The 13306-nt window shown below is 46.7% G+C and overlaps 1 protein-coding gene across 2 annotated transcripts in view; it reads right to left on the bottom strand.

The window, feature by feature from the left end:
• LOC124593815 (protein O-mannosyl-transferase TMTC4-like) overlaps positions 1 to 13306 on the bottom strand; it is a 135580-nt gene that overhangs the window by 77669 nt on the left and 44605 nt on the right. For both annotated transcript variants that reach the window (XM_047132163.1, XM_047132164.1), the window contains exon 6: positions 12057 to 12265. In XM_047132163.1, the coding sequence (XP_046988119.1) occupies positions 12057 to 12265 (209 nt within the window). The remainder of the gene's footprint in view (positions 1 to 12056; positions 12266 to 13306) is intronic.

Below are 13306 nucleotides of genomic sequence, written 5' to 3' on the forward strand. Positions count from 1 at the left end.
TTTTACCAAGAGGACGCCATCATCATTTAATCATACAGTAAAGCTGCATGCCCTTGGGAAAAATTACAGCTGTAGTCTCCCCTTGCTTTCAGCCGTTCACAGTACCAGCACAGCAAGGCAGTTAATCATCCAGACTGTTGCCCCTGCAACTAGTAAAAAGGCTGCTGCTCCTCTTCAGGAACCACATGTTTGTCTGGCCTCTCAACAGATACCCCTCCATTGTGGTTGCACCTACAGTAAGGCTATCTGTATCACTGAGGCATGCAAGCCTCCTCACCAATGGCAAGGTCCATGGTTCATGGGGGGGGGGGGGGGGGGGGGGCGGTGAACATATTGGATCTGTTTGTGGACTAGTGTGGGGAGGGGGATAGTTCCTGTCTTAGGTCTTTGTGAGATCTTCAGCATACTTGGCAAGAAAGTTCTCATTACAGCAGATATGTTGTACATGGGTGGCTAGTCCGTAAGTGAGGATTTTTTTTTTTGTATGTGGAAAGTATGCTGCCAGATGTTGAAATGCTGGTACTGTTTGTAGTTAGTGGGTTTAATGTGGACAGAGTTGTTGACCAGAGCCATCAGAGAGGTGAAGGTCAACATCCAGGAATGTGGCACATTGAGTTGAGGAGGATCAGGTGAAGAAGATGGAACAGAAGAGAAGGTGTTGAGGTTGTGAAGGAATGAGAATAGTGTGTCCTGGCCCTGAGTCTAGATCATGAACATATCGTCAGTCAACCCAAACCAGTCTAGGTTTATTTTCCAGGAAGCTAGGAAGGTTTCCTTTAGATGGGCCATAAACAAGTTGGCATGGAAGGATGCCTGCTGGGTGCCCATGGCTGGGCCATGGATTTGTTTGTATACCTTCCCCTCATAGGAAATGTTGCTGTGTGTCAGGATATAGTTGGCAAGGTGTGTAAGGAATCATGTAGTGGGTTTGGAGTCTGAAGGACACAGGGAGAGATAGTGTTCAATAGCAGCAATGTCATGGGCATGAGGGATACTGGGGTGCATAGAGGTGGCTTCAACAGTGACAAGTAGGGATCGAAGAGTTAAATGGAGTGGGGTTAGTGGAGATTCGGTGAAGGAATTGGTTAGTGTATTTGATGAGGCAGGCTAGCCTGCAATGACTCTCCACCATCACCATTGCTTTACCTTCTGGGTCCCTACTCATCACTGTTGATGCCACTTCCACATACACCGACATCCCTCACGCCCACGGCCTTGCCGTTATTGACCACTACTTCTCTCAATGTCCTTTAGACTCCAAACCCCACTACCTTATTTCCCATACATATTACTTACCTTATCCTAACACACAACTATTTCTCCTTTGAAAGGAAGCTATATACACAAATCTGTGGCACAGCAACATGAATCCATAAGGCACCCTCCAATGACAACCTGCTTACGGGCCTTCTAGAGGAAACCTTCCTAGCCTCCCACAACTTCCAACCCCTAGTCTTGTTGAGGTTCACTGATGACATCTTCATCAATCTGGACTGATACTAATTAATACTTTTGTTGATTAACATTATCAAATGTGGAAGTTTTGCTGAATAACTTATTTTTTACTGAAAAAATTAATAGTGAATAATAGTTTTGTGGAGGAAAATTACTACGAGATATACTGTGTAATTCAAGAAATTCTACCTGATTGTATTAGTGAACAAGTACCAATTACGATGAAAAGAAAAAAAGGTATAGATGACTAGAAGGAACATGTGTAACCTTTCTTCTTTATTGAGTGTAAAATTGTGATTGTTTGGCTTAGACATTTCATATTTTGCAGGTATGGACTATTTATGTAAACCTGATACAAGGCTCACCAATATCCGATCAAGGAAAGAGGATCAGACTCTGTGACGAATAAAATGTCCTTGGCACAAATATTGTGTAAGTGAGAGAAAGAAAGGAACTCCCCCACCCCAGTTCCACTTCATAATAAAGTAGGTATTGTAATGTTACAAATTTCTCATAAACTTTTTCCATAGCAAATTTTATGAACTATCCAGTTTATGGAGAGTGCATTTAGTATAGATGTGAGAAAAAGAAACAGCTCCTACATTATCTCTTTGTAACATAGGCTTTGTGAAAATTATTTTTAATACATGCTCCTCATAATAATTTTAGCAATGTACACACACACACACACACACACACACACACACATATATATATATATATTCACATAAGCACAATTCAAGTGACCACTGTCTCTGGCCACTGACAGAAGGCCAGACTCAGAGACAAGTGGTCATGTGCGTCAGTTGTACCTGTGTGAATATGTGTGTGTGTGTGTGTGTGTGTGTGCGTGTGTGTGTGTGTGTGTAGTAACACTGTTCACGTTTACGTATCACTTCACTTAGCATAGACCGGGACTGTGTCCTAGGCAGGCCCGATGTTAACTGACTGGGCACAGCCCATGCTGCCTGAGTTGTTGTTGTTACGCCAGCAGAGGTCGTGTCCGAATTCTCGCGTGCCCTCTGGTGGACGGGACTCCACTAGCGACAACTACCGTCCGTGAGGCGCCGTGCCGATGTGCGCCTCCCGCGATCTTTCTGGTGGCTATTGCACTCCTCCTCCTTCGGGGGGTGAAGCCACTGTGATCCACTGCATCAGAAGGTGGAGCGTCGGGGAGGAGCGATGACCTCCACATCCATTGGAAGACCGGAGTCGAGGGGATCTGCCAACCCTCGAGCCGGAACCTTCGAATACGGCTGGAAGTGACCCACATGAAGAGGCCCCCGTCATCCCACCACCGGAGCCCGGGACAGAACGGGTGACAAACTGTCGAACTCCGGATCCTGTTCCACCTCAGGAGTGGCAAGACCCAGTGGCGGGAACGATGGGGAAGGGACGACCACAGGTGAACCAGCCTCCTGAGAAACTGGGCCTGCGAGGTGGGCCGGCTCTCACTGGGGCATCTCGAACGATGGCGATGCCGGTGCTGGAGCTACTGGAGGCTGCCAAGGCTGAGAACCATCGCAGTGTGGCGGAGTCACAGCGGGGAGAGGCGGTAACGTCCCCTGAGAAACCAACACGGGTGCCGGCAATGGGGAAGCCGGTGTCCGAGAGGTCGGAGGGTGGGTGCCCAAACGTGGACGTAGCTGATTTTGGTGACGACATACCACCCGGTCCCCCGCCCGCAAGGTATAGAGCCAGCGGCCATTTCGGCGCAGGACCACCGCCGGTATCCAACGTGGATTGCGACCAAACCCACGGGCCCACACCAACATACCCAGTGGAAAGCCAGGTACTCCGTTTTGCGAAGACTGGCGAGGACCAGGCTGGAGGAGGTGCAGCAGAGTCCTAGGTTGGCGCCCATGGAGGAGCTCTGCGGGGCTACGTTCTCCCATTGGTGTGGTCCAATATGCCGTCAGGAAAAACGTCAATGCTTGCTCCGCAGGAAATTCGTGCACATACTTTTTTCATCTGCGTCTTAAATGTGCGCACCATGCGCTCGGCTTCCCCATTCAATTGTGGATGGAAGGGGGGAGAGCAAACGTGCCGAATACCGAAGTGCCAACAAAAATCCTGGAAGGTCTGCGAAATAAACTGCGGTCCATTGTCCGAGACCAGGGTGATTGGCAGACCTTCCACAGAAAAGATTTTTGCTAGTGCCTGGATTGCAACTTCTGAAGTGGTTGAGGAGCAGCGAACCACATATGGGAATCGGGAATAAGCATCAATGACAATGAGCCAAAAGCCACTGAGAAACGGGCCCGCAAAATCGATGTGAACACGTTCCCATGCTTGGGTTGCCGGCAGCCATGAAGAGAATGCTGCCCTGGGAGATGCCTGTTGGCTCGCGCACTGGGAACAGGCAGCCACCAAGTGCTCAATTTCTCTGTCAATACCGGGCCAGTACACATGTCTGCGAGCCAAGGTTTTAGTACAGGAAACACCCCAGTGCCCCACATGTAATAACGTGAGGACCTCCCTTCGTAAACTTGCAGGAACAACCACGCGAGGAGCTGTATCATCGATAGGCAGAAGGAGAACTCCTTCCAAGACCGAGAGGCAGTCTCGTAGAATAAAATAATTGCGAAGAGGGTCTGAGGCCCGGCCTGGAGGGCGGGATGACCACCCCTGCTGAATGAGGCGAACTACTTGCCGGAGAACCGGGTCAGCTGCCGTTTCCCTGGCGACTCGAGAACTAGTGATTAGGAAGCCATCAACCGCTTGGCAGGACACCACATCCAAATGAAAACACATAATCTCCTCTCGATCGAACGTAGGATCCGGGCCCACCGGAAGACGGGAAAGAGCGTCGGCGTTGGCATGCTGTCTGGTAGGGTGAAAATGAATGTCATAATGGTACTTAGAGAGGAACAAGGCCCAGCGCTGTAGTCTGTGGGCAGCCCTATCTGGAATCTGAGAGGCGGGGCCAAATAACGATATTAACGGCTTATTGTCAGTGATTAACTGAAACTTCGTGCCATAAAAGAAAGGGTGAAACTTGGTAACATCGTAGACAATGGCCAAAGCCTCTTTTTCCACCTGGGAGTAATGGGCCTGCACGGGACTAAGAGTTTTAGACGCAAACACCAGTGGTTGCTCGGAACCACCTGCGTTGCGATGGGCCAGGACCGCCTCCACCCCATACTGCGAAGCATCTGTAGCCAGGACCAACGGCTTATGGCGGTCAAAAGTAGCCAAACAAGGCGCTGGCGTGAGGAGGCCCTTCAACGAGGTGAACGCTCGCTCGCATGCAGGCAACCAATCAAAAGGAACACCCTTGCACAGAAGGCAGTACAGGGGCGGGCTATGGTGGAAGCCCTGGGAATGAACCGGTGGTAATAGGCTATCTTGCCTAAAAAAGCTTGTAACTCTTTCAGCGAAGCGGGCCGAGGAAGGTCGACGATACCTTGGACCAAACTTCCTAGTGGCTGGATGCCGTGCCAAGAGATGGTGTAGCCCACATACTCAATGGACGGCTGGAAGAAGTTTGACTTATGCAGGTTGCAACGCAAGCCCACAGACCTGAATTTGAGAAAGAGGGTGCGAAGGTTGTGCAAGTGTTCCTTCATACTGCTGCCCGTGACAATTATGTCATCCAGGTAATTAATACAATGAGGGATTGTCGACGTGACGCGCTCAAGATAACGCTGGAATATCGCCGGGGCACTGGATATTCCAAAGGCCAACCGCTGGTATTGGTAAAGGCCAAACAGGGTGTTGACGACTGTCGGCTGTTTGGAGTCCTCATCAAGTGGTATCTGATGATAAGCCTCCGAAAGATCGATTTTCGAAAAATATTGGCCTCCCGCCACGGCAGAGAACAACTCATCAGCACGAGGCAAAGGATAGGTGTCCACCACCAATTGGGAATCAATGGTGGCCTTGAAATCACCACAAAGACGTAATTTTCCCGAGGGCTTCCTTACAATAATGAGGGGCGAAGCCCACTCACTAGAAGAAATGGGAAGAACGACCCCTAGGGCTGTCAGCCGGTCTAGCTCTTCCTTTACCTGAGCGTGGAGAGCCAAGGGGATCTGCCTCGCACTTAGAAAACACGGGCGAGCCGACGCCTTCAACGTTAAGTGAGCTTCAAAATCTGAAACACGCCCCAGGCCCTCCTCAAAGATATCTGGAAAGTCTGAGATCAAAGATTCCAATGATTGATAGGGAACGTCTTCGGAGACCAACTGTATGGTGTCAGCGATAGAAAAACTGAAAGCTTGAAAGGCATCTAGGCCAAAAAGGTTAGCAGAGCTCGCATCACTGACAACAATAAAAGTAATAGGCCAAGTGACTGATTTGTAAGTTACGTCGGTAGTGAATTGACCCAGTAGGGGAATGAACTGTTTACCATAACTGCGTAGATGCCGGCAAACTGTCGCCAATGGGGGCGATCCAAGGTCAGAATAAGTTTGTGCATTCAACAACGAAACTGCCGCGCCCGTATCTACTTGCAGTTATAACCGGCGCGACCGAACCGACACCTTGATAAAGAGTTTGCGTGCTGATGTGTCAGGATCCTGGCCCGATGAAACTTCCTGAATGTCAACGTCCAGGTCCTCTGTACCTGTTTCCTTTGATTATTTTGAGGCTGAGTGGCAAACTTTAGCAATGTGACCCTTTTTATTACATTTGCGACAAACAGCCCAACGCTGGGGGCACTCTGACCGATCATGATGTACACGGCTATTACAAATGATTGAAGCGATTTCATAAATTCACTGTAGCTCCATTCATTGACATATGGTCACGACACACTACAGATATGTAGAAAAACTCAAAGTTTTGTTCGGCTGAAGCCGCACTTCAGGTTTCTGCCGCCAGAGCGCTCGAGAGCGCAGCGAGACAAAATGGTGACAGGAGCCGAGAAAGCGTATGTCGTGCTTGAAATGCACTCACATCAGTCAGTCATAACAGTGCAACGACACTTCAGGACGAAGTTCAACAAAGATCCACCAACTGCTAACTCCATTCGGCGATGGTATGCGTGGTTTAAAGCTTCTGGATGCCTCTGTAAGGGGAATCGACGGGTCGGCCTGCAGTGAGCAAAGAAACGGTTGAACGCGTGCGGGCAAGTTTCACGCGTAGCCCGCGGAAGTCGACGAATAAAGCAAGCAGGGAGCTAAACGTATCACAGCCGACGGTTTGGAAAATCTTACGAAAAAGGCTAAAGCAGTATCCTTACCATTTACAATTGCTACAAGCCCTGACACCCGATGACAAAGTCTAACGCTTTGAATTTTCGGCGCGGTTGCAACAGCTCATGGAAGAGGATGCGTTCAGTGCGAAACTTGTTTTCAGTGATGAAGCAACATTTTTTCTTAATGGTGAAGTGAACAGACACAATGTGCAAATCTGGGCGGTAAACAATCCTCACTCATTCGTGCAGCAAATTCGCAATTCACCAAAAGTTAATGTGTTTTGTGCAATCTCACGGTTTAAAGTTTACGGCCCCTTTTTCTTCTGCGAAAAAACGTTACAGGACATGTGTATCTGGACATGCTGGAAAATTGGCTCATGCCACAACTGGCGACCGACAGCGCCGTCTTCATCTTTCAACAGGATGATGCTCCACCGCACTTCCATCATGATGTTCGGCATTTCTTAAACAGGAGATTGGAAAACTGATGGATCGGTCGTGATGGAGATCACGATCAGCAATTCATGTCATGGCCTCCACGCTCTCCCGACTTAACCCCATGCGATTTCTATCTGTGGGGTTATGTGAAAGATTCAGCGTTTAAACCTCCTCTACCAAGAAACGTGCCAGAACTGCGAGCTCGCATCAACGATGCTTTTGAACTCATTGATGGGGACATGCTGCGCTGAGTGTGGGAGGAACTTGATTATCGGCTTGACGTCTGCCGAATCACTAAAGGGGCACATATCGAACATTTGTGAGTACCTAAAAAAACTTTTTGAGTTTTTGTATGTGTGTGCAAAGCATTGTGAAAATATCTCAAATAGAGCTGTGAAATCGCTTCAATCATTTGTAATATAGCACGACGCACGGGACGGCAACAGGGGCCGGCGGCCGGAATTCTGTTTACGTGCCGTGCGGGAGCGGCCGTAACGGCCGGATTGTACCGCTTGCACGTCGTCCACCCCGGACACAGTGGACGCGGACGCGCCGCCCTGAACCGCCGTGACGTCACACCACGCTTCCAGCTGTTGACCTGCGGCATGAGAAACTTCATAAGATTGAGCAATGGACAGGACTTCCTTGAGGGAAGGGTCTTCTAACTGCAGGGCCCGTTGCCGGACCTCCCTATCAGGGGCCGAACGAACAATGACGTCGCGTACCATAACGTGGGCATACGACTCTCGCGACTGCTCCGTGACAAAATGACACTTGTGACTAAGACCGTGCAGGGTAGCGGCCCACGCCCGGTAAGACTGATGGGGCTGTTTCTTGCATTGATAGAACTCGACCCTAGCCGCCATTACATGCGTGAGGCGGCGATAATATGAAGACAGTAATGAACACAACGCATCAAAAGACAAGGATGAGGGTTCCTGCAATGGCGCTAGCTGATACAGTGAGGGAGATATCCAAGACAAGAAGAGAGCACGACATACCTCCGCATCGGCAACATGAAACGCCTGGAAATGCTGCCGAAGGCAATGTTCATATGCGTCCCAGTCCTCTGCCGTCTCGTCATACGGGGGAAAGGGAGGAGGGAACGGCGCTGGAGCAGACTGCGTGGAGAGCAACGCCGGAAGCACTTGTTTCATGGTGGCCATGAGCTCCGTCTGCTGCTCAACCAAAACCCGCACTAAATCCTCCATGCTGTGGAGAAGCTGCGAAACCGGAACGACGACGCAACATGCGAAAGAACGACCCTACTCATCGCCAATTGTGTAGTAACACTGTTCACGTTTACGTAGCACTCCACTTAGCATAGACCGGGACTGTGTCCTAGGCAGGCCCGATGTTAACTGACTGGGCACGGCCCGTGTTGCCTGAGTTGTTGTTGTTGTTATGCCGGCAAAGGTTGCGTCCGAATTCTCGCGTGCCCTCTGGTGGACGGGACTCTACTTGCGGCAACTACCGTCCGTGACGCGCCGTGTCGATGTGCGCCTCCCGCGATCTTTCTGGTGGCTATTGCAGTGTGTGTGTGTGTGTGTGTGTGTGTGTTTTGTCAACTTTAAAAGAAGGCCTCTTGGCAAAGCATAGCAGAATTTTTGCTGTGTCCTCCATATGATAACCACCAATCCACCATAGTGACTTTGGTAATAGCTAATAACTGTAAAGAGTATGTTTAATGTAGAAAGAGAGATGCCAATCATAGTGCCTCTTCATGTTGGAAGTGTTCTAATATTTCTCAATAGGTACTCACCATAGCAATTTTATTGAACAGCTTACATTGTTATAGAAATTTATTTGTTGTGATAAAGAAAGGACATCGACTATATTGTCTTTATGTAAACTGTTTTGAATGATGTAATTGGGTATGTTTCAAAATGACAGAATGTTTGTAATGGGAAAAGTTAAAAGGAAATTTATGCTGGAGGATATTTAAAAATTTCAAATGTAATTTATTTGTGATGTGGACATTTATTTTGTTGAAAAGAATCTCAATATTATTATTTTGTTGGAAATATATTTCTCACAAAAGTTTGTAAAATAATTTTGATGTATTACTATCGAGTCCAGGGTGTAGAAATTTGATAATACTGTAGAAGAATTTCATGTAGTTCACCACTTAATTTTTTGATGGTTAGACTCGGTTAAAAAAGTCTGCGGTTAATTTGTTTGACTTTCTTCAGGTAAAAAGGTACTTTATAATAATCATGCTCTTCTATGGACCTCAAACATACTTGAAAGTAATTTTCAGTTCATAGGAGGTGTGTAACGTAGCAGAGTATACCGAGTATTTATTCCTTGCAGTGAAGTATGTGATCTTAGAGTATGTCTATTCTGGAGCCAGAAGGAAGAGCAATTTTCTTTGTTCTCAGCTGAAAGGAGCTAATACTGAGCACCCAAATTCTCAGCCAATAGGAATTAAACATTTCCTGCACTTAGGAACAGCTTTGTATGGTGAAGTTCTGTTAGCTCTGGAACCATCTTACTGTGCAGGTCATGTGCCCCACAGTTTTCGGCTAAGATGGAAAGTATCATTTATTCTTTTGCTTTTGTTACTGTAATTATGAGGCAACTATAGGTCTAAACAGTTTAGTGGAAGTCTGGAAATTTTGAGTAACTTAGCCTGGAAGTTATTTGCATGTGAACTTCCCCCAAAACAACTTCACATGGTGTGTTTCATGAACATTCTTGGAAGTTTTGGGTGAGCACACCTTCTTAAGAAGACATCTGAATGACTTGATACAGTAACTCATAAAGAACTGTGCGTCAGTGGCTGTATAAACCATAGAAATTATTCGGGTTGGACTGATAGATTTCTGGCTCCTTTCACATGTGAAATCTTCTAGTAAAACAGTAACCAACTTGCATGATAATTGTTTCAGTACTAAGTACAGATTTGGTAGCCATTTACAACTTCTTTCAGAGGCAATAAACCTTAATTAACTGAAATTTAAAAGCTTTTATGCCAGTTATTAAAAACTTAAAAGCCCAATATTTTTTACAAAACTTACACATGCTGCCTCCAAGCTTGAGTTATACGTCTTTTGCCGGTACGTATTTAGTGAGTCTTTCATCAGCTGAGACAGTACATATCAAGACAGAGTGAAGGGGGTGTACATCACGAAGCCTTTTGGGGTAAGTGGACTAAAATTTCTGCACTGAAACTCCAGGCACAGACTTTTATGTCGAATTGTTATCTGAACTAGATGTAGAAGGGTGTTGGAGGTATGAATGTGCCCTGCTGATTGTTGGAGTCAGAAACATGCCACGTTGAATGCTGGAGGTCTCACAAAGGCCTTCACAAACAAGCACCCTCCCTGCCCCCTCCCAACCCTAGCCCACAAACAGTTTCCCCATGCCATATCCTTGCACATTCCAAATCCTCCCTCCAACCCCAAGAATCATCTACAAAGCAGTGCCTCACCCAGTACCATCCTGGAACAGAACAACTGAACCATAACTTTTATCAGGGTTTGACCCTACCCAAGATCCTACCCACCCCACCTAAAGTGGTGTTCCGTCGCCCTCCCACCTACACAAAATTCTAGGCCCTCTCTGTGCCTCTCTCACTCTCGACCCTTGTCACTGGGACCATTTCAATGTGGAATATCCAGGTGCAAGACCTGCCCAACCAAACACCACTTATTAATCCAGTCCTGTCAGAGGCTTATCCCACCCCATCAGATGGCTGGGCCACCTATGAAAGCAGTCATGCCATATACCAACTCTGCTGCAAACACTGCACAGCTTTTTGTGTTGGTATGACTAACAATGAACTATCCACCAGGATGAATGGCCAACACCGAACTGTTGCCAAACTTGACCACCCAGTGGCATAGCATGCAACTGAGCATAACATGCTCTATTTCAATAGCTGCTTCATAGGCTGGGCCCTTTGTGTCCTTACTTCCACTTCCAGTCTCTCTGAATTATGGAGATGGGAATTATCCTTGTAGCACACCAATAATCTCGAGTCCCCACACTTGCCACACAACAGTTTCCCCTTCCTCAGTCCTATCACCCCCTCCCAGGTTCACATCCCCATGTCATCTTCAGTGTGCACCTCTCACCGTCGCCCTCGATATCTATACATCACATGCCTAGCCTGTGCACCTGCCAACCTTCCCTCCCAAATTCCCAGCCAGCAAACCAGCTGCCCAAGAGCCACTAGCCACATACCCTCATAACTTCCTGCCTCTTGCCTCTCTCCTCCTACCAACCCCATCCAATACAACCTGCACCCCAACCTAGTCCACCTACCATGCAGCAGCAATGGCATTGTGTGTGTCCAGCTGGTGCCATGCAAGGATATAAGAGTGAGTGTGTGTGTGTGTGTGTGTGTGTGTGTGTGTGTGTGTGTGTGCGCAAATGGTAGGGAAATGTGTGTGTGTGTGTGTGTGTGTGTGTGTGTGTGTGTGTGTGTGTGTGTGTGGAAGGGGGGGGGGGGGGGGGGGGGGTGCACTTGAATGCTTCTACATGTGTGTATATTTGAACTTTAGCATGAAAAATAATTATTTCGGAAGCCAGGAACTTTTCTTTCATTTTTTGTGTTTGGCAGTGAATATCTGATTACAGAGTGAAATTTTTTCATTCTGGAAATAAATCAGTTTTATCAGCTCTTACAATACAGTTGAGTTTCCTACTTAATAAAGAAATAACAGGCACCACACATTTTATAAAATTGATATGTTGTGTTCTTGACAATGGAATCATTGTAATTCAGTCAATATTAAACCAGTACCTACTAATAGTACGTATGCCCAATGCTGCCTTTCTCAGTTAGTTTCACTGACAAAATTTTCTTGGATTGTGGTGAATAACAACACTGTCTAGCAAAAAAATATCAACAAGCTCTGTATTTGTCAAGAAAATCTGACTGAACTGATGAGTCGGAAAATTGTTGATATATTATTTCATGATGCTGCTGTTATTTGAATCTTATCTAGATAGCTGAAGAAGTCATATACATTACGAATACAATAGGAAATGTCTCAAGATTATCAGGAGAACATACCTCACATTTCTTGAGTTTCTGCTTGAGAAACACTTTCGCAGCAGCACTGCCAATGAAGTCCAGAAGATAACAATGGTCACAATACGATAGTCAAATGGATTCTTCATGGAGAAAACGGGTATGCAACCCATGGACCAATCAAAGCACAGCCATTCAGGGCACAATAGTAACCAGGCATTGAGAGCATAGATGTAGTTGTAAGTAAGAAACTAAATGAACAAAAAAAGAGTTTTTGTTAGATATAAATCTTGATTTGTTTCCTTAGAGTAAATATTTAAAAAAAAAATAAAATAAAAAGAATGAATAAATAAAGCTCAAATGTGAATCAACAACAAATAGCTACATCCATCAGAAGGAGGTCCAGTAGAGCATCAATTATCCAAATACCAATTACCTGAAACATTAGCTAAATGAAAACACTCCAATCAGTAAATTCAAATTTGCACACACGCCATGCAGAAGTTTCAGTGGCACTGGGCTGGCCAGTGTAGCAGTAACCACCTCCCTGCTAAATGTCATTTTTGATGTTCTGTGTTGATGCCTAAACCTTCCATGTGGCTGATCATGCTGTTGAGACATTCACAAAACATATTGTTCCTAATATTTTCAATAAACTACAGATAATAGATCAGTTGAACAAGGCTGCCAGTGGATCAAGCTTATCTCAGGAAGATGGTTCAGAAATGCAGTAATGCTGGGTCTTAAAAGGGACAGAGATGTCACTACAAAATTTGCAAGTGTACTTCACAGTGTAATGGTACAAAACTCTGCCACAGTCCACAGCCATAATTACACCATGGTCACCTCCAGCAGCCACAGAGACCTGTCCGCACAGCAACCCTCTGCTGTCAGGCCACTTTCACGTCAGCCTCCTTCCGACTGATGACATCTGCATCTGTAACACAGGCCCTGTTTGAGACTTTTGACATGATCCAGAAACACACCTTCTTCTGTACTGGTCATCATTTTACAGCAGCACTTAAACATCAAAGACCAGCCCATCATCACTGAACAGGTTGGTAGTAGTATGAATTCCAATCTGTTCTGCCCGTGCCATACTTACATCGCAGCTGCCATTGCCGTCAATGAGACGTGAACTGTCGTCAGCTAACTGGCTGCGTGGGTTGCTCACAGCCAGCCACCCCACTGCCAACACCACCACATGGTCCAAGACTCAAAGTGAGGTACGGTCACTTTGGCACTGCTACTACATGGACTCCACGGTCTGTGTTTGACACCCAGGACAGTTT

This window comes from Schistocerca americana, chromosome 2 (genome assembly GCF_021461395.2).
Source record: "Schistocerca americana isolate TAMUIC-IGC-003095 chromosome 2, iqSchAmer2.1, whole genome shotgun sequence".
Classification (NCBI taxonomy): domain Eukaryota; kingdom Metazoa; phylum Arthropoda; class Insecta; order Orthoptera; family Acrididae; genus Schistocerca; species Schistocerca americana.